Source organism: Notolepis coatsorum (assembly GCF_963971535.1).
Source record: "Notolepis coatsorum genome assembly, contig: SCAFFOLD_937, whole genome shotgun sequence".
NCBI classification, from domain to species: domain Eukaryota; kingdom Metazoa; phylum Chordata; class Actinopteri; order Aulopiformes; family Paralepididae; genus Notolepis; species Notolepis coatsorum.
Window position 1 is genome coordinate 5,001 of NW_028168960.1, and position 27,500 is coordinate 32,500.

At 46.7% G+C, this 27,500-nt stretch overlaps 1 protein-coding gene across 1 annotated transcript in view; it reads right to left on the minus strand.

Annotated features, from left to right (window-relative positions):
• The window catches only part of LOC311248818 (rho GTPase-activating protein 39-like), a gene marked incomplete at both ends in the record, with an annotated part of 68,484 nt that overhangs the window by 2,198 nt on the left and 38,786 nt on the right, over positions 1 to 27,500 (minus strand). Inside the window, one exon of the mRNA XM_084339643.1 lies at positions 18,126 to 18,217. Coding sequence (XP_084195769.1) covers positions 18,126 to 18,217 — 92 coding nt within the window. The remainder of the gene's footprint in view (positions 1 to 18,125; positions 18,218 to 27,500) is intronic.

A 27,500-nucleotide genomic window follows, 5' to 3' on the forward strand; every position in this document is an offset into this window, starting at 1 on the left:
AGGACACAACAGTGTGAGACCGTAACCAGTGCTGTATGATTCTGAGATTGGCTGCCCAACAGTAGGCTCTGAAGTTAGGTAAAGCCATGATGTACATGAACACGTTCGTATTTTGGGCAAACGTAAACTGAACGTACTGTATTTCCGGCGCCGCTAGATGAACGTAATTGAGAACACGTTCATTCTCAGTGCTGTATAACGGCGCTCAAAAGTGTGCCAGATTTCATATGCCTTTCAGCCGAAAACCCAGTGAAAACACACCGTAAACAGCTTCAAAATAATGTGGAAAACCACCCAATCTGGCAACCGCAAGCTGCATGTGACGCGTGTGAAGCTGCCTGTCACCCCTGGCTGTCGCACAAAAATATACGTCATCAGACTCTCACAACAAGAACAGCAGCACTCGCTCAGAGTCAGACTCTACGGCGTCGGCGTATGAGCATTTAAAAGAGTTTTAGTTAAAGTCAGTAAATGTTTTGCACTTTGAATATTGAACTTTTAGGTACAACCTTAGTTTCATACCTCAGCCTGGTTCCTACCTCGTGTTGTGTTAGTACAGAGTTATGTCTGCACATGTTTATGTTTGCAGAATGACTACTTTCACTTTTGGTACTTTAAGTATATTTAGATTATTATACTTAATAAAGACCATTCAAGCAGCACGTTTTTCCTCATGTTTTTTTTTTTTTTATATATATTTTTTCCTTTTTTAACATAAAACTAGACAAACAATACAGTAACAGTAAAAATCAATGATAAATCACAGGACAATGACAGAAATAATAATAACAATAATGACAGTCCAGTAATTAAATCAAAATAAATGTAGATTAAAAGACATAAAAATAATAAATACAATACATGCTCGCTATTCCTCGCTCTTTCCCCCTTCCCTCCCCCTCCACCCCCCCCCCCCTCAGGACCCCCACTTGGACTATACATCCACTATTCCATTTACCATCAGAAATTACAAGTTCATATGCTTCCCTTTATCTTCTCCACCACAGCTAACCAGATTGCTATGCTGGCTTCATTAACACCTAAAATTTGTGCGGTGGATATCTCTAGATAAATCACATCGAGATAGGTAAGAACCCATACCTTCCGGCACATTTTATCCGGTTGAATCCAGCGTGACGCTATCAACTTTTTGGCAGCCGTAAGACCGGACAAAATTAGTCTCTTTACATGTACAGAGGTTGATAACTGAGAAACATCATTCAACAACAATACAGAAGGCAGTGTAGGTATGGTCAGAGATAAAGATTCTGATAATTGAGTGGTTACTTTTTCCCAGAATATCTTAACAGGATGGCATTCCCAATACATAAATGTACCAAGAGCACCGTTTAAACACAAGGAGCATCGAGGGTCTTGTCTGAGCCCCATTAGGTGCAAACGTCTAGGAGTCAGGTAAGTCCTATGAACAAAGTTAAGATTAATCTGTTGGTGATCCGGGTTGCGTGATGATAGCCGAACGTTTGCCCAAACTTCATCCCAATCAAAATCTACTTCCAAGTTTGGGATATCCTTCCTCCAAACCGAGTCTAGGGGAAGGACATCATATGAGGACGTAAGTAAGTGACGATAAAAGTCAGAGACGAAGCCTCTCGATGTCTCCTTTTCATAAAAGAATTTGTGAAATCTGTGGTGTTCAAGTGGAATATTTAATGGGACTCCGTGAGCCCTCAAAGCTGCTCTTAATTTCCGGTTGCTACTGAGCGGACATGTTTGTGCGGACCTGTTCTCCCAAACTGGTAAGCAAATGACTGTTTTCATTTTTACGTTATTTTCATTTTTACGTTATTATTATTATTATTATTATTATTATTATTATTTTTTTTTTTTTTTTAAACATTGATCTTAACTGATCACTGACTTTATTGCTTTTATCGTTATATATGCCTATATTTGTGTACAGCACTTTGAGCTACATGACATGTATGAAAGGTGCTTTATAAATACTTACTTACTTACTTACTTACTTAATTGTAGAAAGAAAAAAATTGTGGAGCTGGTGAGGTTAAATTTGTTAAATATATCTTGATAACTGCAGAAACCATGGTCATCGAAGATATCCCCCAATGTGTGAATGTCTTTCTTTTCCCATCTAGGAAATCTGATAGGTTGTTGTGCAATAAGGAGTAAATTGTTATTACATAGGGGAGAATGACTGTGCCATTTATGGTGGTTAGTACACTTTTTCTGTGTGTCACGCCATATCCGGATAACATGTGTAATAAGAGGGCCAAATCTCAAGTTGCATTGCTTAATTGATAAGTTGGTGTACACTATATCCTGCAGTCTATGTGGTGCCACTATGTTCTCCTCTAATGGTCTCCAGGATACCGATGCTTGAGAATCAAACCAGGTGATCAGTGGTCTTAAAGAGAACGCTTTAAAATAATAGTTGAAGTCTGGAAATGCTAAACCCCCGTCGGCTTTATTTCTCTGTGCAGTGGATCTTTTTATTCGTGGAGGTTCGTTGTTCCAAATGAATTTATATGCCGCGGAGTGTAATTTTTGCCAGTAACCAACAGGGGGGGGGGGGGGGGGGGGGGGGGGTAACGGCAACATCGAGCTGAAGAAGTTAATTATGGGTAAAACATCCATCTTAACTATTGATGCTCAGGCCTGTAATGAGTTTTTTTATTTTGACCACCTGTCGAAGTCATTTGTGATCCTATCTAGCAATCCGGAATAATTATACTTCACCGTTTGGCATATAGTGGGGAATATTTCAACTCCAAGACATCTAAAGTGTTCTACCATGGGTATATTTGCTGGGAGGATGGTAGCCTTCGCAGTCACATTAAGTGGAAGGAAGGCCGATTTTGGCCAGTTTATCTTAAATCCCGATAGATTGCCAAAATCATCTATTACTTTGAGAAGATGAGGTAGGGAGGTGGTAGGGTTTTGCATGAACAATATTACATCGTCCGCATATAAGCTAATGTGATGCTGTGTTCCCTTAATTGAGATCGGCGCTATGGACTGGGATTGTCTTATGTACTGTGCCAAAGGCTCTAGGGATAGAGCAAATAGTCCGGGACTAAGAGGACAACCCTGTCTAGACGAGCGCGACACAGGAAAATGTGGGAAGCAGAATTTACCTGTTAAAATCATGGCCGATGGATCTGTGTATAGTACTTTGATCATATTAATGAACCCCTCTCCTAACCCCATCCTTCTAAGTACTGCCCATAAATAAGACCATTCCAACCTGTCAAAGGCCTTCATCGCATCCAAGGATAATACAGCTGTAGGAGGCGCGGCATCCTTGCTGGAATCTATCACATGCAGTAACCGTCTAATATTATCCGTGATCAGGTGGCCTCTTATGAAGCCTGTCTGATCAGGGTGAACTAAAGATGTCATATGTTTTTGAAGTCGGATGGCTAGTACCTTAGCGTACAGCTTGAGATCGGTTCCGAGGAGGCTTAAGGGTCTATAACTACCGCATTCGGTGGGGTCTTTATCTTTTTTAAGTAGGATAGATATGAGTGCCATATTGACGTCCCTGGAGAAGTTCCCCTCTTTGACTGAGTATAAAATCATATCAAGTAATAGGGGTCCAATTACATCCCAACATGAGAGGTACAATTCGGGTGGAATGCCATCCCAGCCAGGGGCCTTACGGTGAGGAGCAGTGATTATTGATTATTGACCCGGTGAGGAGCAGTGATTATTGATTATTGACCCGGTGAGGATCAGTGATTATTGATTATTGACCTGGTGAGAAGCAGTGATTATTGATTATTGACCTGGTGAGGAGCAGTGATTATTGATTATTGACCCGGTGAGGAGCAGTGATTATTGACCCGGTGAGAAGCAGTGATTATTGATTATTGACCCGGTGAGGAGCAGTGATTATTGATTATTGACCCGGTGATGAGCAGTGATTATTGATTATTGACCCGGTGAGGAGCAGTGATTATTGATTATTGACCCGGTGAGGAGCAGTGATTATTGATTATTGACCCGGTGAGGAGCTGCTGGGACGAAAATGCTCGTTTGGTCGCAGCTTTCGTTACACAGTAGCAGGAGTTGGTTGGTCTTGACGTGCCGAGACAGCTTGTACACAACCCGAAACCTGTCTGGCCTCACGTGGTATGAAGCTGCAATCCATTACCTGGAAGACAATAGGCCAGGGGAGGGGACTAACAATCCAACTCCAAAACACCAGAAGCCAGAAATGGTGGAAGGTTGGGCTTGGGGCCAGCGACCCCATCCTGTAAAAACCTCATTGCTACAAAAACGTCAACAAAGAAAAACCAAGAATCTCCGGCCCTGAGAGAGGATGGACCTCAGGTAGGAAGTATGACGCACTGACGCAGTGTAGTGAAAGCCGGAAACATCCGGAAGCTACCCTGCCGACCACCATTCTCTCAAGCAGGGCCATTACCACCATCGGAACATGGAATGTAAGGACCATGTATGAAGCCGGAAAGACTGCGCAGGTGGCTGCCAAGATGAGGAATTACAATCTTGCCATACTCGGAATCAGTGAATCAAGGTGGATCGGATCCGGCCAGAAGAGGCTCGCCACAGGCGAGATGACACTGTACTCAGGCCATGAAGAGGACGATGCACACCATACCCAGGGAGTGGCCATGATGCTGTCCAAGGCTGCCCAGAGAGCACTTATTGGATGGGAGGCACATGGTCCTAGGATCATTGCAGCTTCCTTTAGAACTATGAAGGCAAAAATAAACATGAACATTATCCAGTGCTATGCCCCTACAAATGACAGCAATGAAGAGAGAAAAGAAGAATACTATAGCAGACTACAGGACATCATTCAGAAATACCCAGAAAGAGATATCAACATCATAATGGGAGACTTCAATGCCAAGGTAGGAAGTGACAACAGAGGCTACGAGGAGATAATGGGAAAGCAAGGTATAGGAGAGATGAACGACAACAGGGAGAGATTTGCAAACCTATGCGCCACGAACAACCTGGTCATCGGCGGAAGCATTTTCCCCCACAAAAGGATACACAAAGCTACTTGGATCTCACCGGACCTCAACACCGAAAACCAGATAGACCATGTGTGCATCACTAAGAAGTTCAGGAGGTCCCTTCAAGATGTATGTGTTAGGAGAGGAGCTGATGTTGCCTCAGACCACCACCTCCTGGTTGCCCGGATGAAGCTGAAATGAAAGAAAAACTGGACAGGGGAGAAGAATCAGAGACAAACATTCAACACAGCACTTCTGAGAGACCCAACCAAGTTAGAAGAATACAAACTCACACTTAGGAACAAGTTTCAAGCCCTGCAAGAGTTGATGGAAGAAGAGGAGGAAAACATCGACAAGAAGTGGAAGTCTGTGAAGGAAGCAGTAAGTACAACGTGCAAAGAAGTACTGGGCCTGAAGAAACACAACCACAAGGAGTGGATATCAGCAGAGTCATTGAGGAAGATAGAGGAGAGGAAAGGGAAGAAGGCACTAATCAACAACAGTCGAACAAGAGCCGAAAAGGTCAAAGCACAAAACCAGTACACAGAAGCCACAAAAAGGGTTAAGAAAAGCATCAAGGCAGACAAGAAGGACTATATAGAGAGTCTTGCGGCAGAGGCTGAAGAAGCAGCTAGACATGGACATTTGAAAGACTTATATAACACCACCAAGAAGCTGTCAGCAAGGTTTAGTAAACCAGAAAGACCAGTTAAGGACAAAGATGGACAGCCAATCATCGGAGAGGAAAGACAAAAGGAAAGATGGGTAGAACATTTTGAGGAACTGCTAAACAGACCAGCACCACAGGACCCACCAGACATCCAACAAGCTGACAGGGATCTGCTGATAGACTGCAGCGTGCCAACAAAAGAAGAGATCCGCAAAGCCATCAAGAAGCTGAGGAACGGCAAGACTGCAGGACCTGACGGTATTCCGGCAGAAGCACTGAAGGCCGATATAGAGATGAGGAAGAGATGCTCCATCCTCTCTTCAAGAAGATATGGGAAGAAGAACACATCCCATCAGAATGGAAGGAGGGCTACCTCGTCAAAATACCGAAGACAGGAGATCTGAGCCAATGTGCAAACTACAGAGGGATCACATTACTCTCCATCCCAGGAAAAGTATTCAACAGGATTATACTGGACAGGATGAAGGACGGCGTCGACCCACAGCTACGAGACCACCAGGCGGGCTTCCGCAAAAACAGATCCTGCACAGACCAGATTGCAACACTGCGGATAATAATGGAGCAGTCATTAGAGTGGAATTCACCCCTATTCATTCATTTCATTGACTACGAAAAGGCTTTCGACAGCGTGAATAGAGAGACCCTCTGGAAGCTACTCAGACACTACAGAGTGCCAGAGAAGTACAGAAATATCATCAGGAACTCCTATGAGGGGATGACCTGCAGGGTAATTCATGGCGGTCAACCCACCGACGCCTTCCAGATAAAAACTGGAGTGAGACGGGGCTGTTTGTTGTCACCATTTCTGTTCCTGCTGGCAATGGGTCATAAAGCAATCCACGGCAGAGAAACGAAATGGCATACAATGGACATTATGGACGCAGTTAGAAGACCTCGACTTTGCAGATGACCTGGCCCTTCTCTCTCACACCCAGCAGCAGATGCAGGATAAGACCAGTACCATCACTGACAACTCTACTCGGCTTGGGCTTAACATCCACAGAGGGAAGAGCAAGGTCATGAGAATCAATGCTGACAACACATCACCCATCATTCTGGAAGGAGAAGCGTTGGAAGAGGTAGACAACTTCACCTACCTGGGCAGCATGGTTAACAAGCAAGATGGAACAGATGCTGATGTGAGAGCCAGGATTGGCAAGGCCAGAGGAGCCTTTCTCCAACTAAAAAACATCTGGAGCTCAAGAGACATTTCCATCACAACCAAGATCAGGATATTTAACACCAACGTGAAGTCAGTCCTACTCTATGGCGCTGAGACCTGGAGGACCACTGTCACAACAACCAATAAACTACAAGTTTTCCTAAACACCTGTCTGCGCAAGAATCCTCCAGATTCGCTGGCCTAACACCATCAGCAATAAATACCTGTGGCAACGAACACAACAACAGCCAGCAGAGAAAGAGATTCTCCAACGGAGTTGGAGATGGATTGGCCATACACTCCGTAAACCATCCCTGAGCATCACAAGACAATCTCTCAGGTGGAACTCCCAAGGGAAAAGAAAGAGAGGCCGACCACGAAACACCTGGCGCCGAGACTTGGAAGATGATGCCAAGAAGATGGGACACACCTGGGGCCAGCTTGAGAGGTTGGCTCAGGATCGGGATGCTTGGAGAACCCTTGTTGACGGCCTATGCCCCGAACGGGGTAAAAGGCGTAAGTAAGTAAGTAAGAGGAGCAGTGATTATTGATTATTGACCCGGTGAGGAGCAGTTATTATTGATTATTGACCCGGTGAGGAGCAGTGATTATTGATTATTGACCTGGTGAGGAGCAGTGATTATTGATTATTGACCAGGTGAGGAGCAGTGATTATTGATTATTGACCGGGTGAGGAGCAGTGATTATTGATTATTGTCCCGGTGAGGAGCAGTGATTATTGATTATTGACCGGGTGAGGAGCAGTGATTATTGATTATTGACCGGGTGAGGAGCAGTGATTATTGATTATTGACCCGGTGAGGAGCAGTGATTATTGATTATTGACCTGGTGAGGAGCAGTGATTATTGATTATTGATTGGGTAGAGCAGTGATTATTGATTATTGACCTGGTGAGGGGCAGTGTTTATTGATTATTGTCCCGGTGAGGAGCAGTGATTATTGATTATTGACCGGGTGAGGAGCAGTGATTATTGATCCGGTGAGGAGCAGTGATTATTGATGATTGACCCGGTGAGGAGCAGTGATTATTGATTATTGATCGGGTGAGGGGCAGTATTTATTGATTATTGATCGGGGGAGGAGCAGTGATTATTGACCGGGTGAGGAGCAGTGATTATTGATTATTGATCGGGTGAGGAGCAGTGATTATTGATTATTGATCGGGTGAGAAGCAGTGATTATTGATTATTGATCGGGGGAGGAGCAGTGATTATTGATCGGGTGAGGAGCAGTGATTATTGATCGGGTGAGGAGCAGTGATTATTGATTATTAATCGGGTGAGGAGCAGTGATTATTGATTATTGATCGGGTGAGGAGCAGTGAGTGGCTCCCAGTCCTCCATGTCTGTCACACCCTGCTCTCCTCATCAACTACTGTACCGCCTGTTCGATTCCCTCCGCTGTACACTCTGCACATGTCAGCTGCTGCAGAGACTCCCAGCATGCATCTGGTGGAGGGTGTGTGTGTGTGTGTGTGTGTGGGGGGGGGGGTTATTTCTACAGAGGGAGAATTAGAGCACTGCGCAGTGCCTGAGGCTAAGAGAGAAGAAGAGAGGGAGGAGAGGGAGAAGAGAGGGAGAGAGAGGGAGGGAGGAGAGGGGAGAGAGAGGGGAGAGAGAGGGAGGAGAGGAGAGAGAGGGGAGAGGGAGGAGAGAGAGGAGAGAGGGGAGAGAGAGGGAGGAGAGATGGAGAGAGGGGAGAGAGGGAGAGAGAGGGAGGATAGAGAGGGAGGAGAGGGAGAGGAGAGGAGAGAGAGGGAGAGAGGGAGAGAGAGGGAGGAGAGATAGGGAGGGGAGAGAGGGAGGAGAGAGGGAGGGAGGAGAGGGGAGAGAGAGGGAGGAGAGAGAGGGGAGAGAGAGGGAGGGGAGAGAGGAGAGCGGGGAGAGAGGGAGGGGAGAGAGGGAGGAGGGAAAGGGGAGAGGGGAGGGGAGAGAGGAGAGCGGGGAGAGAGAGAGAGAGGGGGGGAGGGGAGAGAGGGAGAGAGAGGGAGAGAGAGGGAGGAGAGATGGAGAGAGGGGAAAAGGGAGGAGAGAGAGGAGATAGGGGAGAGAGAGGGAGGGAGGGAGGGGAAAAAGGAGAGAGAGGGAGGGGAGAGAGGGAGGAGAGAGAGGAGATAGGGGAGAGATAGGGAGGAGAGAGAGGGGAGAGAGGGAGGAGAGAGAGGAGAGAGGGGAGAGGGAGAGAGAGAGAGGGAGGAGAGAGAGGGGAGAGAGGGAGAGAGAGAGGGAGAGAGGGGGAGAGGGGGGGGAGAGGGGGGAGAGAGGGAGAGAGGGGGAGGAGAGAGGTAGGAGAGGGGAGAGAGGGATGAGAGATGGAGGAGAGGGGAGAGGCCGAGAAGAAGGGGAGAGACAGAAAGAGGAGAGAGCAAGAAAGGAGGGAAGGGACGGGAGGGAGGAGGTGAGAAAGGGAGGTATGTGGGAGGAGGGAGCGGGCGTAGAGGACAAGAGGTGAGGATAAGATACTGGACAGAGATGGTTACTGCAAAATAATTATTGTCGGTTTGGATAGTTGTAGTTGTGTATTGCCTCCACACAGTGCACACCAGAGAGAGAAAGATGGAGAGAGAGAGAGAGAGAGAGAGAGAGAGAGAGAGAGAGAGAGAGAGAGAGAGAGAGAGAGAGAGAGAGAGAGAGAGAGAGAGAGAGAGAGAGAGCGAGAGAGAGAGAGAGAGAAAGAGAGAGAGGGAGAGAGAGAGAGAAAGATGGAGAGAGAGAGAGAGAGAGAGAGAGAGAGAGAGAGAGAGAGAGGGGATAGAGAAAAAGAGAGAGCAGAGAGAGAGGGAGAGAGAGAGAGAGGGAGAAAGAGAGAGGGAGAGAGAGAGAGAAAGAGCGAGAGAGAGACTTTGACTTTTGATGTTCTTTATTAAAACCTGTCAACTAAAAACAGTCAGTAGAGACACAAAAATCTCACGGCATCTTCATAAAAACAACACACACACCCACACACTCACCCGCACACACACTCACCCGCCCGCACACACACTCACACACTCACACACACACACACACACACACACACACACACCTTCAGCACATAAAACCCACTTGACCTTCAAATGCATATGTTCAGCCCCTCCTCCCCCACAGTACACATTGCATTCCCCAATCCCCAAGCATTCACGAACGCATCAACATTATGTCTCAGTGAGAAATACATTAACTCTAATCTAAGGCGTGCAGAAATCATACCCCTCAACATAGGCACCGATTCCGTAGGACCAACGCCCTTGATCATATTCCTACGGGTCAGCCAAATGGCTAACTTAGCCTGCCCGTAAACAAAGTTCAGTAAAACGCTCACAACCTTGTTACTTAATGAATATGTTTGGCCAAGGATGAAACTCTCCACACAGAACATCACCCCCAGCCTCACACACAACCCTTTTAGGAACCACAGCACCCTATTGATCCTTTGACACTTTAGGAAAACATGGGTTACAGTCTCAGATACTCTGCAAAAGGGGCACCCATCACCCACCCCTGGATCCACCCGAGCCAGGAACCGATTCGTTGCCAACACCCCATGCGCTATCCTCCACTGTAGGTCCCCTGACCTCTTAGGCAGTGGCTGTTTGTAAAAAACCCTCCACCTAAAGCTAGCAGTGCTGCCATCACCCAGCACCCCCTGCCACTGATGCTGCCTGACGTCCTGCAGGGACCTGATGTTTCTGACCTTCATGCAGGTTATGTAGAGAGCCTTGCCACATGCCAGGCTAAACTGCCCCAAGCTGGGGGTGGAAAAGGACAGTAACCCTCCCCCCTCCTGCCAGACCCCATTCTCTGCCGATACCTGCAATGCAGGGAACTCCAGCACCTGCCCTCCCTGTGGCATCACTGTGCGGTCTCTGACATAGTCCGGCAGAACCCCCAGCACTTCTCTGATAAACCCTTCCAGCAGTCTCAGAGATGTTATTCCAGTCTGTAGCGAAAGCTCCTGAGGGGTCTTCCACTCCCCTCTCTCTGGCGACAGTAAATGTGAAAGTTTTCTGATGCCCCCTCTCATGAGCCGCTGTCTCAGGGTGACAGAACGCACCGCCTCTAGGGGGAACAAAGTGTTATAGAAAAGAGGCTCCTCCCATACCCACGGTCCTTGTGCCTCATCCTCCACCGAGTCTTTCTCAGCAGGCGCCAAGCCCTCAGCACCGACAGGTAGAAATCCGAGACCCCCACAGTGTTCAACTCCTCCAGTTCCATCAGGAACAACTGCAGGTCCAGCCCTAAACCACCAGCCTTCCGCAGCAGTGCACACGCTGGCCTCCTCCAGCATATTCCTGTACTGTATTGCAGCTTCTGTGCTGCCTGGAGCCTGAAAGCATTCATCCTGCTCTCTAGGTCGATAAGGCCTTGTCCTCCTTCCTGAACCGGCAAATAAAGGACTGCGGCCCTCAGCCAGTGATGTCCGGACTAGAAAAAGTCCACCAGCTTCCTCTGGATGTCCGCCAGGAAGCCTCTGGGGGGGTTAAGAACAGCCGGATGAAGCCACCAGGTTATTCACTATGAGCACCCTCCCTCTATAGGATATCTGCGCTAGCAGCCACTTCCACCTTGACAACCTAGCCACCATTGACTGTGCTACTCCCTCCCAATTTTTACTGACCCACCCCTCTGATCCCAGATATACCCCTAAAAGCTTGAGCCCATTCACACCCCACTGTAGCCCTCCCGGTAACTGTGGTAATGTCAGGCCCCTCCATGCCCCACACTGCAGCGCCTCACTCTTACCCCAGTTCACCCTCGCTGAAGCTGCTCTCGCATACACCTCGAGGCTATTCTCTATGGCTCTTACATCCTCCCCATCCCTGACAAAGATGGTCAAGTCATCCGCGTAGGCAGACAGACATATTGGCCTGTCGATCCCCAACTCGGGTGAACCCACACCCTTCAACCTCTTCCTCAACAAACACAGAAAAGGCTCAATGGCCAAAGTGTAGAGCTGACCTGACAGTGGGCAGCCCTGGCGGATCCCCCTCCCCACCTGGACTGGCCTGCTCAGGCCCCCACCCACTTTTATCAGACAGCAGGCCCCATTGTATAACATTTTTACAATTGACAAAAAATCTCCCCAAACCCAAACTCGGCAAGAACATTATACAGATACCCATGGTCCACCCTGTCAAACGCCTTCTCTTGATCAATAGAGATGACTCCAAAGTTCATATTATGTTGCCTTGACAGGTCCAACATGTCCCTTATTAAAAACAAATTGTCTGTCATTGAACGCCCAGGCACACCATATGACTGGTCCTGGTGCACCACAGACTCAAGGTGCATGTTAAGCCTGTTGGCCAGGCACTTTGCAACCAACTTGTAATCCGCTGAAAGAATTGCTACAGGTCTCCAGTTCCTGAGCTCACTGAGGTCCCCCTTCTTCGGCAGTAGAGCCAGCACTGCCCGCTGGCAGCTCAACGGCAGCTCCCCCACCTCAATGCATTCGCGCAAGACACGAAAAAGATCCTGTCCAATAGTGTCCCAGAAACCTTTGTAAAAGTCCACAGGCAGACCATCCACCCCTGGGGCACGACCAGGAGTCATCTGGGAGACTGCCTTCGACAGCTCCCCAAACGTTAAAGGAGTGTCCAGTTCAGTCCTCTGTTCCTGAGAGAGACGAGGGAGATCCCTCAGTAATGTGTCCGTAGACACAGGGTCACATTGTTCAGCACCATATAACACAGAATAAAACCGCACAGCCTCTGCCCGCATCTCCCCGATCACAGACGTGACGTGTCCATTGGGTAGACGCAGACACTGCATTTGTTTTTCCTCAAATTTTTTCCTTTCCAGGCCAAAGAAAAAAGAACTAGGAGCATCCATCTCTCTCAGCATGGTGAACCTAGCCCTCACAAGCGCACCCCTTGCTCTGTCCTGGAGGAAAACCCCCAAATCCCTGCGTAGCTCTGACAGATTCTCCCGTAGCCCCCCACTGTCACCCCCCACTAGCTCGACCTCCACCTGCCGTATGCTCTGCTCCAGAGCCTCCAGGGCCCTCCTGTACTCGGCTGAGGAGAAAGCAGTGTACTGCTGACAGAAAAGCCTTATGTGTGCTTTGCCGGTATCCCACCATTGCCTCCGAGACTCAAACTCTCCCTCTCTCTGCTTCCACCTCTCCCAAAACTCCTGTAAACTCGAGCAAAAGGTGGCATCTTGTAAAAGCTTTACATTGAATTTCCAATATGCGGAGTGAGGAGGCCCTGATGATATGGCCAGCTGTGCTATTACAAAATGATGGTCTGAGAAACTGACTGGGCAGATTTCAGCTTTCACCAGCCTATTACTCTGTTTTCTCACAATATAAATGCGGGCAAGCCGAGCTGCACACACCCTGTCCCCCAACACCTTGACCCACGAGAACTGTTTCCCCTGTGGATTCATCAGCCTCCATGTATCCATGTAGGCCGAGGAGAGGGGAGAGGCCGAGAAGAAGGGGAGAGACAGAAAGAGGAGAGAGCAAGAAAGGAGGGAAGGGACGGGAGGGAGGAGGTGAGAAAGGGAGGTATGTGGGAGGAGGGAGCGGGCGTAGAGGACAAGAGGTGAGGATAAGATACTGGACAGAGATGGTTACCGCAAAATAATTATTGTCGGTTTGGATAGTTGTAGTTGTGTATTGCCTCCACACAGTGCACACCAGAGAGAGAAAAATGGAGAGAGAGAGAGAGAGAGAGAGAGAGAGAGAGAGAGAGAGAGAGAGAGAGAGAGAGAGAGAGAGAAAGAGAAAGAGAGAGATGGAGAGAGAGAGAAAGATGGAGAGAGAGAGAGAGAGAGAGAGAGAGAGAGAGAGAGAGAGAGAGAGAGAGAGAGAGAGAGAGAGAGAGAGAGAGAGAGGGGAGAGAGAAAAAGAGAGCAGAGAGAGAGGGAGAGAGAGAGGGAGAAAGAGAGAGGGAGACAGAGAGAGAAAGAGCGAGAGAGAGAGAGAGAGAGAGAATAGAGAGAGAGAGAGAGAGAGAGAGAGAGAGAGAAGAGAGAGAGAGAGAAAGAGTGAGAGAAAGAGAGTGAGAGATAAGAGAGAGAAAGAGCGAGGGAAAGAGAGAGAGAGATAGAGAGAGCAAGAGAGAGAAGATAGAGAGAGAAAGAGAGAGAGAGAGAAAGAGCGAGAGAGAGAAGAGAGAGAGAAAGAGTGAGAAAGAGAGAGAGAGAAAGAGCGAGAGAGAGAGAGAAAGAGAGAGCGAGAAAGAGAGAGTGCTACTGGCAGGCATGTTACAATTATGAACTAACATTGTTTTTTTGTGATACAATTTTTGTATACAAATGTTTTTCACATGAAACAAGACACAACACAATACAAAAAAGACATCACAGGACAGTAACTTATTACAATAATGACAAGACAATAATAGAGATAAAATATAAATAAAATAATAAAAACATTATAAAAATAAAATTATATTGCCACATATATTTATATATATATTATATATTTTTTTTATAATAAATTTTTCTTATTTTGGGGATCGATCTCATACTGTGACACTGAAATGAAAAAATATTTCATCAACTAAAATATTTAGTCAACAAAAATATTTCATCAACTAAAATATACAGTACGTCACACCCCGCACCTCTCCCTGCCGTCTGCAAGTGGCTAATCTTGAGTTTCCGACCCCCCGGTAAGCTAACCATGGATAAATCCAAAACAAGGAAAGTCTGAGGAAAATAGAGGGTTTAATTCAGCGTGGACAGATTAATTTGCTTTCACGACTAACGATGCAGGCTTACCAGTATGCCTGATATGTGGTGCGAAATTTGCGAACAACGAAAAATTTACTTTTTATTTTATAGATTTTCCACAAATAAGGGAAGGACTCAAATATACCTGAATAGTTCAGGGTTTTATTTCAAAGTCGGTCTACAGACACCAGTGTTTTGTCTCCTCTTCTGTGTTTTATTTAAAAATAGGTTTACACAGCCAGTATTTTTTCTCCTCTTCATAAGAGTTTGAGGTTTTCCTTTGTTATAACAGGTAAAAACAGCAATAAAAAGTATTTTTTTTTCTTTTTGTTGCTTTATAATTCCATTAATGCAATAAACTGTGTGCTATAAGTATAACGTATAATAAATCGCAAATTACTTTGGGTATGCAATTGTCAGGTGTTTTATGCTGAATGTGGGGTATGCTTGGGGATATATAAAACGTTATACACTGTGTTATCTTCATTTTAAGGGTACATAGGTTGTGCGGCTCCCTGAGCATTTTATTTTGTGGGAGGGGGGAAAAGTGGCTCCTTTGATAGTAAAGGTTGCTGACCCCTGGTATTAGGGGTGGGGGAAAAATCGATACGTAGTAGTATCGCGATACTTTGCGTGGTGATACTGTATCGATATTTAATTATTTATAAAAAATTTAAATAAATTTGTATAAGGAAGTTGCATTGTTCATTTCAATACCTGTAATAGTACAGTAGTCCACACACACACATGTGCATTCAGTTAAGTTGGAATATGACTGTAATACAAACAGTTCAGTTTGTCAGGTACATGCAACACAGATTACAGTGTTTACATCCGTCTGCTTGAGAAAATACCATGTTCTGCAATAAAAATGATTGAAGTGAGATGAACAGACTGAACTTTATTTTATTAGATAAAACATGTTGACAGTTTTACTTTGCAGTTAAAAAAAAAATTGATATATATATTTTTTTATCGCAATATTAGCGATATATCGAGTATCGCGATACTATCGTATCGCGGCTCAAGTATCGCGATAGTATCGTATCGCGAGATCTCTGGCGATTCCCACCCCTACCTGGTATATACAAAAATGTTCTTTACAAACATAGCCACAACACTGGTTAATAAACTACCCTCCCACTCAGGGCATTTTGGGGTAGAGCCTTCTACAAAAACCTAGGGGTCCGCAAAGACGACTTCAAACTCGAAATGGTAATAATAATAATAATAATAATGGCTTGGATTTATATAGAGCTCTTCATGACACCCAGAGCGCTTACAGAGTCCATTATTCGTTCATACACAGTCATACCGGTGGTGGTAAGCTACAATTGCAGCCAGAGCTGCCCTGAGGCAGACTCACGGAAGCGTGGCGAATAATCATCGCCTACGGCCCCTCCGACCACCACCAACATTCATTCACATGCATACACATTCATACGAGGCAAGTGTCTTGCCCAAGGACACAACGGCGATGGGATGGACATGGGCTTGAGCGGGATTCGAACCACCAACCCTTCGATCATTGGACGACCCGCTCTACCCCTGAGCCAAAGCCGCAACAACAGATGAGGTGTCGCTGGCCATGACAATATCCCCTCCAAATTCCTCAGAGACTCAGCAGCCACCATCACCCCAGTCATCACACACATAATAAACAGGGATACGTCCCCAAAAATCGCAAGTGACCCCCCTGCACAAAAAAGGCAACAAATTAGACCCAGGCAACTACCGCCCTGTTTCTTTTCTTACCTCCATCTGGAAAGTCAAGGAAAGATGAAATTACATACCTGGGTTCCATCCTAGAGGAAAATCTTTCCTGTGACAAAATGGCATCCAATGTAATCAAAAAAGTTAACCAACGAACAAGATCTCCTCTCTGGTAAACAAGAATACCCTGAAGACTCTAACAGGAGCACTCATTCAAGGGTACTACGACTATGCTTGCACCTCATGGTACCAAAGCACCTCAAAGGCGCTAAAAACAAGATTACAAACATCACAAAACAAACTGGTCAGACTACTGCTTGACCTTACTCCTAGAACCCACCTCACCCCTGCCCACTTTGACAACCTAGGATGACTTATAGTAGAAGACAGAGTACAGGTTTGAAATAAAACTATTGAAACAGCAACTTGCAATGGGCCTGGTCTACAAGATACACTACACGACTAAGGTACCCATGTACATGTCAAAATACTTCCCAAGGGTCAGTGAATACCACAACACCAGAGGAAGTTCCACAAATCATGTTCAACCCAGATTCGGCTCAAACAAGGGACTAAACGCGTTTAGCAATTATGCCACATCAATGTGGAACACCCTACCCACAGCCGTAAAATAATGTGAATCACTACCCTCCTTCAAAACCGCTATAAAAGAGCACCTACGTGAGGCCGCAATTCTAAACCAAACTGGCCCCGGTAAATGTTCAAACCCCCCAATGTACAGTTTCCTCCCCCTCAAATGTATATATTCTCTTTTAGAAACTCTGTCTGTAAATAAACAGTACTGTATATCATGTATGTCATGATAAATTGAAAATGGGGGACCCTGATGTAAACAAGACAAACGTCTTTCTCTGGTCTGCATCCCCTTAACAATTGTGTGTATTGAGCCGTACTGTATTGTACCCATTCTGCAATCTGTTAATAAAGTTTTCAATCAATCAATCAATGGAATATCTTCCCTACCTAGATACGTTTTAGTTAGTTCTACTATAGCCCCTTACGTGACTGTGAGCGAGCCTGGGTCTCTACCGCAGTCACTCTCACCTAGACTGCGACCATTTGCAACTTATGGTACCGAGCGTGATCACATGGATCGCGCTGGGTCAAAAATATATCATATATCAATTTCAAAGATACCCAGCGTACAATATGGGTTTAACACAGCTTTACAGTGGGGTCTGGAAGCTCGGAGTTGCTAATAAACAGTTTAAAAGATTGTTACTCCATGAGTGGTACTTACAGACCGAACGTCCATTTCCGCCGTTGCTTGCGCACCAGGCAGCCTAATAGCGGCAGAAGAAGAAGACGCCATCTTGCCAACGTTCGCTCTGTGAGTACCACTCGTCGAGTAACAATGATTTAAACTGTTTATCAGCAACTCCGAGCTTCCAGACCCCACTGTAAAGCTGTGTTAAACCCATATTGTACGCTGGGTATCTTTGAAATTCATATATGATATATTTTTGATATATGATATATTTTTGACCCAGCGCGCTCCGTGTGATCACGCTCGGTACCATAAGTTGCAAATGGTCGCAGTCTAGGTGAAAGTGACTGCGGTAGAGACCCAGGCTCGCTCACAGTCACGTAAGGGGCTAGTTCTACTAATGCTTTTCTTTGCTCAGGGTGTGTAAATTAACTGAACACGCTAATGATGCCAATGATGGAGCATGACCGTCGGTTGTGTGATAGTAAAGGGCTAACCTTCTGTATTGTCACAGTGAAATGGTTAACCGGCTGTCGTGTGGCAGTGAAAGGGTTAAGACTGTTCTGTGTCAAAACCACCATATCAGCCACAATAGCAACAAACTACTCTAAAGACCAGGGGGGTGTGTGTGTGTGTGTGTGTGTGTGTGTGTGTGTGTGTGTGTGTGTGTGTGTGTGTGTGTACCTGGGATGTGTGGGTCCTCCAGACCTGTGGGTATCTTCCATTGGTCCACCTGCAGCTTGAGGGCGTTGACCTCGTCAATGTCCCCGGGAACCCTGGGGGTCAAAGGTCACATGACACTCAAGTACACGTCATCGTCCAGCTCTCTTTCTCTCTCTCCCTGATCCCTCTCTTTTTCTCTCTCGATCCCAAACAAACTCATGGTGTTAAAATCTCTGCTGTTATGCGTCTGTAGACGTGTTTAGCTGTGGCTGACGCTGTCGGTCACAGCAGCGGTAAGTCTGCTGCTCGGATGAACGGTGGAGCGGTGATCTTTCTGGACGGTGTGCAGAAAGTGAACAAAGTGATTGAGACCGGAGTTAGTGTTGACGGTGCGTTTGTTACCGTGACTCCTCTCTCCACGCCGGGTAGAAGGATCACCATATCCAACATTCCACCGTTCATCAGTGACAAAATGTTGATAAGTCAACTATCCCGACATCGGAGGATAATTTACGTCGTCAGGATGTAAATCTCCGCTGTTGAAACACGTCGTCAGGTGTTTATGATTCTTAATAAATAATAGCGGAGAAGAGGTCAATTTGGTATTCAAATTAAGAGTTGATGAGTTTGAATATGTGATCTTTTTGTGAGCTCTGGGACATCGAAATGCTTCAGGTGCAAACAGGAAGGGCATCTATTGTGCGACTGTCAACAGAAAGCCTCTGCAGGTGATGAGCGGAGAGAGACGGGAGACACACAGGCTCAGGAGCGCAGAGAAAAATAGGAAGAAAGTTAAACTTTGGGATTCTTTTGCAGATGAGGAGATATTTGTCAATGCTGTAAGAATTCAAATGAGAACGAGGAACAATGGGGGGTACACTTCCCAGGAAGTTTTTAGACTGAATAAATTGTACAAAAACTCAACAAGAAATACAATGAAGGGAAACCTGTGAGGTTTTGGTCCGCTCCCTGCCACACGCTCCGTTTCCTTTAAGGTACTATGTGATTAATGCATTCCCCGCCACGCGCTCCGTTCCTTTAGGGTGCCATGTTTGATTGGTGCTTTCCCCACCACACGCTTTTGGAGCAAGTATCAATCTCATCCCGCAGCTGTCACAGCTTGTAATTAGCGCCCCTGAAGGCTTTATATGCTCAGACCCCCTTACTATCGATGTTGGGTCGTTTTGAATTACACCTGCATATACCTGCTTTCCCCGTCGCTGTTGCTGTCTTTTTGCTCTCCAGGATCTTTTGTGGAGAACTGCTGTGGAGAACCTGGTTCCCCGTTCGGAGCTACGCCTCGTAATCTGCCCGCTTCTCGCGTTGCGCTCTGGTGAGTTTTTGGAAACTGTCTTTTGGATTATCAGTTTTTTGTGTGTTTGGTGAACACCGAAGAGATCCCGTTTTTGTTTGTACTGGACTCACCTAATTTTTGTGTTAGATTAACACTGAAGATACCGTATTGTTTTTTCTCTGGACTCTGCTAACTTGTGTGTGGTACACCGAAGATCAAGTCACTTGGATTTATACTGGATCAGTCACCTCTCTGCCTCTGTGTGTGCGCTGGGCTAACTCTGATTTCTCTCTCTCTCCGTTTCCACCGGGAGTGAAAGCTGGGAGGATCTGCAGAGCCGCTTCAACGTCACTAGCCAATTCCTCACCACTACCTACTGGGAGTATCTGCAGAGCCGCAACAATCTTCACATGCCAGATTCCCCGTTTGTTCGATTGCAGTACTTCATTCCATCTTGTGACTCTGTAAATAAATACGCCCTTGCTTTGGCTAACTCTGAACTTCCTCTCTGTGCCGTTGCGTTTGAGGTCGGTTACAAACCCTAACAAAACCAGAACCAAAGTAGGATAGGATGGTTTGTGTTTGTTGTTCTCTGGTTAGGGTCAGAGTTAGTTAGTTACTACACTCCTTCCTTCAGAGACGTGAGTGACTTCAAGGTTTCCACGCTAAATATAAATGGAGCTAGAGATGTGAGGAAGAGAGCAAGCCTGTTCGAACCATGTAAAAAGAGTTTTAATATAATGATGATTCAGGAAACGCACAGTGACACTTTAAATGAGACTGACTGGAGGAGAGAGGGAGGTTGTTTTAGGCCAGCAGTGGAGGTGTGGCTGGAGGAGAGAGGGAGGTTGTTTTAGGCCAGCAGTGGAGGTGTGGCTGCAGGAGAGAGGGAGGTTGTTTTAGGCCAGCAGTGGAGGTGTGGCTGGAGGAGAGAGGGAGGTTGTTTTAGGCCAGCAGTGGAGGTGTGGCTGCAGGAGAGTGGGAGGTTGTTTTAGGCCAGCAGTGGAGGTGTGGCTGCAGGAGAGAGGGAGGTTGTTTTATGCCAGCAGTGGAGGTGTGGCTGGAGGAGAGAGGGAGGTTGTTTTAGGCCAGCAGTGGAGGTGTGGCTGGAGGAGAGTGGGAGGTTGTTTTAGGCCAGCAGTGGAGGTGTGGCTGGAGGAGAGAGGGAGGTTGTTTTAGGCCAGCAGTGGAGGTGTGGCTGGAGGAGAGTGGGAGGTTGTTTTAGGCCAGCAGTGGAGGTGTGGCTGCAGGAGAGAGGGAGGTTGTTTTAGGCCAGCAGTGGAGGTGTGGCTGGAGGAGAGAGGGAGGTTGTTTTAGGCCAGCAGTGGAGGTGTGGCTGGAGGAGAGTGGGAGGTTGTTTTAGGCCAGCAGTGGAGGTGTGGCTGGAGGAGAGTGGGAGGTTGTTTTAGGCCAGCAGTGGAGGTGTGGCTGGAGGAGAGTGGGAGGTTGTTTTAGGCCAGCAGTGGAGGTGTGGCTGGAGGAGAGAGGGAGGTTGTTTTAGGCCAGCAGTGGAGGTGTGGCTGGAGGAGAGTGGGAGGTTGTTTTAGGCCAGCAGTGGAGGTGTGGCTGCAGGAGAGAGGGAGGTTGTTTTAGGCCAGCAGTGGAGGTGTGGCTGGAGGAGAGAGGGAGGTTGTTTTAGGCCAGCAGTGGAGGTGTGGCTGGAGGAGAGAGGGAGGTTGTTTTAGGCCAGCAGTGGAGGTGTGGCTGCAGGAGAGAGGGAGGTTGTTTTAGGCCAGCAGTGGAGGTGTGGCTGGAGGAGAGTGGGAGGTTGTTTTAGGCCAGCAGTGGAGGTGTGGCTGCAGGAGAGAGGGAGGTTGTTTTAGGCCAGCAGTGGAGGTGTGGCTGCAGGAGAGAGGGAGGTTGTTTTAGGCCAGCAGTGGAGGTGTGGCTGGAGGAGAGTGGGAGGTTGTTTTAGGCCAGCAGTGGAGGTGTGGCTGCAGGAGAGAGGGAGGTTGTTTTAGGCCAGCAGTGGAGGTGTGGCTGCAGGAGAGAGGGAGGTTGTTTTAGGCCAGCAGTGGAGGTGTGGCTGGAGGAGAGAGGGAGGTTGTTTTAGGCCAGCAGTGGAGGTGTGGCTGCAGGAGAGAGGGAGGTTGTTTTAGGCCAGCAGTGGAGGTGTGGCTGGAGGAGAGAGGGAGGTTGTTTTAGGCCAGCAGTGGAGGTGTGGCTGCAGGAGAGAGGGATGTTGTTTTAGGCCAGCAGTGGAGGTGTGGCTGCAGGAGAGAGGGAGGTTGTTTTAGGCCAGCAGTGGAGGTGTGGCTGGAGGAGAGAGGGAGGTTGTTTTAGGCCAGCAGTGGAGGTGTGGCTGGAGGAGAGAGGGAGGTTGTTTTAGGCCAGCAGTGGAGGTGTGGCTGGAGGAGAGTGGGAGGTTGTTTTAGGCCAGCAGTGGAGGTGTGGCTGCAGGAGAGAGGGAGGTTGTTTTAGGCCAGCAGTGGAGGTGTGGCTGGAGGAGAGTGGGAGGTTGTTTTAGGCCAGCAGTGGAGGTGTGGCTGCAGGAGAGAGGGAGGTTGTTTTAGGCCAGCAGTGGAGGTGTGGCTGCAGGAGAGAGGGAGGTTGTTTTAGGCCAGCAGTGGAGGTGTGGCTGCAGGAGAGAGGGAGGTTGTTTTAGGCCAGCAGTGGAGGTGTGGCTGCAGGAGAGAGGGAGGTTGTTTTAGGCCAGCAGTGGAGGTGTGGCTGCAGGAGAGAGGGAGGTTGTTTTAGGCCAGCAGTGGAGGTGTGGCTGCAGGAGAGAGGGAGGTTGTTTTAGGCCAGCAGTGGAGGTGTGGCTGCAGGAGAGAGGGAGGTTGTTTTAGGCCAGCAGTGGAGGTGTGGCTGCAGGAGTAGGGCGGGCCATGCTTTTTTTTTTTTTTGGAAAATCAATCGAGTGGGGTGTCTAAAATACGTGTTTTTTTGTGGGGAATTCAAATATGAGATTATTTTTCTAATCGGATAACTCCTACCTACTTTGTTTTGGATTTCAAAATGGCCGATTTGACCATTTTTCACCCCTTGGCCATACATGGATGCCAACATGAATCTGAAGGAAATCCTAACATGCAAGGTGTCTAAATGATGTGTTTCTTAATTGGGAATTCAAATATGAGTTCATTTTTGGGATAGGATAACTATCCTACATCATTTTGGATTTCAAAATGGCCGATTTTACCATTTTTCACCCCTTGGCCATACATGGATGCCAACATGAATCTGAAGGAAATCCTAACATGCAAGGTGTCTAAATGATGTGTTTCTTAATGGGGAATTCAAATATGAGGTCATTTTTGGGATAGGATAAATATAACCTGCATAATTTTGGATTTCAAAATGGCTGATTTTACCATTTGAACCCATTGGTATTGTATTACAAAATTGCAAAGATAAAAAATATATGGGAAATCATTTATAATGACAAAGCCATCAAATTTATTAACAAGTGAACTGTATATAACTGGATACAACTCCAAAGATCAATAATAATAATACTAACAATAATAAATTGTATTTGTAATGCACACAAACACCTAAGTGCTAAATCTCGATCTCCTGACTTCTTGAACTTTGCCAGGTTCCAATATCTTGATTGGACTCATTCTTGGATGGCAAGATCTCCTACTGTACTGCTTTAGCCACCAACCTACAAACACAAACTTAAAGTCAACGTCAGCCATAAATAGGTGAGCTCTTTCCAGAACTACTCAGCAGAAACCCTTGTAACCATTTTAACAAACGTCTCAATGTATTGAGAAAATCCATGGGGCTCCATCAATCCTCTATCTTCTTAAAACATTGGAAAGGCAGGGGATGGAAAAGAAGGCAGAGAAAAGGAGAAGGGGCAAAGAAGAAAGCTTTGCAGCAGCAGACAAGGTTGCCAGGAAGGATGTTGAGAGCTTCCTTACAGTCCCTGAAGTTGAGCTCATTCCTGAAACTGACCCTGCAGCTTCAGCAAAGCTACGGAAAAATTATGATGAGATTCCAAACATCGCCCTTGCTAGTGTAAGGTATGGCATAGGTCTAAGGCCAACTGCAGCTATAGCAACTGCAGCTCTGATTGATGCAGGACTCATCTTAGAAGATGACACAAGTAAAGTGATTGATAAGAACAAGGTTAATAGAGCACAAGAAAAGTTGATGCAAGAGCTGGGGGAAGAGTTTGAGGAGAAGTGCAGGGAGGAGGGGGGGGATCTCCTGTATCCTCTTTGATGGGCGGATTGACATGACCAATGTGATGATGGAAGCTGAGGGCAGTGACCAATCTTTTCCTGCAAAGATCAAGGAAGAACACTATAGTGTTGCTAGTGAGCCTGGCAGCAACTATCTGTTCCACTTTACACCAGAGAAAGCAACTAAAGAGGAGTCCCATGCAGAGAAGATTGCTAAGGTCCTGTTTGCCTGGCTGAAAGAGAGAGGTTCTGATAAGACCTTGTGGGCCATTGGAGGAGACTCGACCAATGTCAACACTGGAGTGAAGACAGGTGTAATGCGGAAGCTGGAGCTGCACCTGGGGAGAAAGCTGGTCTGGTTGGTGTGCAACCTGCACACTGGTGAACTTCCACTGCGCCGTCTCATTGTTGAAGTTGATGGGGCTACTCTGTCAGACAACAAATTGTCTGGGCCAATAGGACAGCTCCTTGATTCTGTTACAGACTTGGAGATCAATCCTAACTTCACCAGGATCTTTCTTGGCCCTCCGCTGATCAAGCTGGCTGAGAAGATCATTCAAGATCTCTCAACTGATCAACACTATGGCTATAAGCTGGTCTGTGCAATCAGGGATGGAGTGCTTTCTGCAAGGCTGGCTCTGAAGGTCAGAGGTAACTGTAGTGAAGGTCAGAGGTAACTGTAGTGAAGGTCAGAGGTAACTGTACTGAAGGTCAGAGGTAACTGTACTGAAGGTCAGAGGTAACTGTACTGAAGGTCAGAGGTAACTGTAGTGAAGGTCAGAGGTAACTGTAGTGAAGGTCAGAGGTAACTGTAGTGAAGGTCAGAGGTAACTGTAGTGAAGGTCAGAGGTAACTGTACTGAAGGTCAGAGGTAACTGTAGTGAAGGTCAGAGGTAACTGTAGTGAAGGTCAGAGGTAACTGTAGTGAAGGTCAGAGGTAACTGTACTGAAGGTCAGAGGTAACTGTAGTGAAGGTCAGAGGTAACTGTAGTGAAGGTCAGAGGTAACTGTAGTGAAGGTCAGAGGTAACTGTAGTGAAGGTCAGAGGTAACTGTAGTGAAGGTCAGAGGTAACTGTAGTGAAGGTCAGAGGTAACTGTACTGAAGGTCAGAGGTAACTGTACTGAAGGTCAGAGGTAACTGTAGTGAAGGTCAGAGGTAACTGTAGTGAAGGTCAGAGGTAACTGTAGTGAAGGTCAGAGGTAACTGTAGTGAAGGTCAGAGGTAACTGTAGTGAAGGTCAGAGGTAACTGTAGTGAAGGTCAGAGGTAACTGTAGTGAAGGTCAGAGGTAACTGTAGTGAAGGTCAGAGGTAACTGTACTGAAGGTCAGAGGTAACTGTAGTGAAGGTCAGAGGTAACTGTACTGAAGGTCAGAGGTAACTGTACTGAAGGTCAGAGGTAACTGTACTGAAGGTCAGAGGTAACTGTAGTGAAGGTCAGAGGTAACTGTAGTGAAGGTCAGAGGTAACTGTACTGAAGGTCAGAGGTAACTGTACTGAAGGTCAGAGGTCGTGTGGAGAGTTCTGTATAAACCACCGCTAAATAAGAGGACAGATGACCTTCAGTGGAGAATTTTGAAGGGGGTTAATAGTAGCAGTTAATAGTTTTGTTGGTAAATTAAATCCCACATCAATTTGTTGTCCTTTTTGTCAGGAACCAGAAACAATGTTTCACTGTTTTTTAGATTGTAAAAGACTTGAGGTATGTTCAAAACCTTGAACAATTTGTTTTTAAACTGTAGTGAGAGTTGGGGCGGTCAGGTGGCGTAGCGGAGATTGCGTTCATCACCAACACCGGAGACGCTGGATTCGCCTGTTCGAATCCAGCTCACAGCTCCGGCGTTGTCACCAGCTTGGCTGGCCGTTCACACTAATACAATTGGCTGTATTAGAGGGTGGGAAAGCTGGCGGGGTGGGTCCGGGTCGTTGTAAACAGCGACTCCTACAGTTCGGTCGGGGCGCCTGCTCAGTGCGGATAGGATCTAAGTGGGGTAGTGTGATCCTTCCACACGTTACACGCTCTCAGTGAGAGTCCGCGCTGCCAGGTGAAAAGAAGCGGTTGATTGGCTAGACGTGTGTCGGAGGAAGCACTTGGTAGACTCCGCTCTCCCAGACCGACTGTGGGGGGTAAGTGCGCAGAAAATCGGAGGAAAAAGGAGTGGGAAAAGGATAAAAAAATAAAAAAATAAAAAATGAATACATTTACATTTACATACTGATACATTTATTGTCAATAACGGCATTCGTTATTACAACAACATATGCTGATCAGGGCGATGGCTATGAAAACAAGGCACAATCAAGCTGAAATTGATGTTAAATTGCTCTTACCTACAGAAGTCTCTCTCTCTCAGATAAAGGCAGGTCTACAGAAGTATCTCTCTCAGATAAAGGCAGGTCTACAGAAGTCTCTCTCTCTCTCTCTCTCTCTCTCTCAGATAAAGGCAGGTCTACAGAAGTCTCTCTCTCTCTCTCTCTCTCTCTCTCTCTCAGATAAAGGCAGGTCTACAGAAGTATCTCTCTCAGATAAAGGCAGGTCTACAGAAGTCTCTCTCTCTCTCTCTCTCTCAGATAAAGGCAGGTCTACAGAAGTCTCTCTCTCTCTCTCTCTCAGATAAAGGCAGGTCTACAGAAGTCTCTCTCTCAGATAAAGGCAGGTCTACAGAAGTATCTCTCTCTCTCTCAGATAAAGGCAGGTCTACAGAAGTCTCTCTCAGATAAAGGCAGGTCTACAGAAGTCTCTCTCTCAGATAAAGGCAGGTCTACAGAAGTCTCTCTCAGATAAAGGCAGGTCTACAGAAGTCTCTCTCTCAGATAAAGGCAGGTCTACAGAAGTCTCTCTCTCTCTCAGATAAAGGCAGGTCTACAGAAGTCTCTCTCTCAGATAAAGGCAGGTCTACAGAAGTCTCTCTTTCTCAGATAAAGGCAGGTCTACAGAAGTCTCTCTCAGATAAAGGCAGGTCTACAGAAGTCTCTCTCTCAGATAAAGGCAGGTCTACAGAAGTCTCTCTCAGATAAAGGCAGGTCTACAGAAGTATCTCTCTCTCTCAGATAAAGGCAGGTCTACAGAAGTCTCTCTCTCAGATAAAGGCAGGTCTACAGAAGTCTCTCTCAGATAAAGGCAGGTCTACAGAAGTCTCTCTCTCAGATAAAGGCAGGTCTACAGAAGTCTCTCTCTCAGATAAAGGCAGGTCTACAGAAGTCTCTCTCTCAGATAAAGGCAGGTCTACAGAAGTCTCTCTCAGATAAAGGCAGGTCTACAGAAGTCTCTCAGATAAAGGCAGGTCTACAGAAGTCTCTCTCAGATAAAGGCAGGTCTACAGAAGTCTCTCTCTCAGATAAAGGCAGGTCTACAGAAGTCTCTCTCTCTCAGATAAAGGCAGGTCTACAGAAGTCTCTCTCAGATAAAGGCAGGTCTACAGAAGTCTCTCTCTCTCTCAGATAAAGGCAGGTCTACAGAAGTCTCTCTCTCAGATAAAGGCAGGTCTACAGAAGTCTCTCTCTCTCAGATAAAGGCAGGTCTACAGAAGTCTCTCTCTCTCAGATAAAGGCAGGTCTACAGAAGTCTCTCTCTCTTAGATAAAGGCAGGTCTACAGAAGTCTCTCTCAGATAAAGGCAGGTCTACAGAAGTCTCTCTCTCTCTCAGATAAAGGCAGGTCTACAGAAGTCTCTCTCTCAGATAAAGGCAGGTCTACATAAGTCTCTCTCTCTCAGATAAAGGCAGGTCTACAGAAGTCTCTCTCAGATAAAGGCAGGTCTACAGAAGTCTCTCTCTCTCAGATAAAGGCAGGTCTACAGAAGTCTCTCTCTCTTAGATAAAGGCAGGTCTACAGAAGTCTCTCTCAGATAAAGGCAGGTCTACAGAAGTCTCTCTCAGATAAAGGCAGGTCTACAGAAGTCTCTCTCTCTCAGATAAAGGCAGGTCTACAGAAGTCTCTCTCTCAGATAAAGGCAGGTCTACAGAA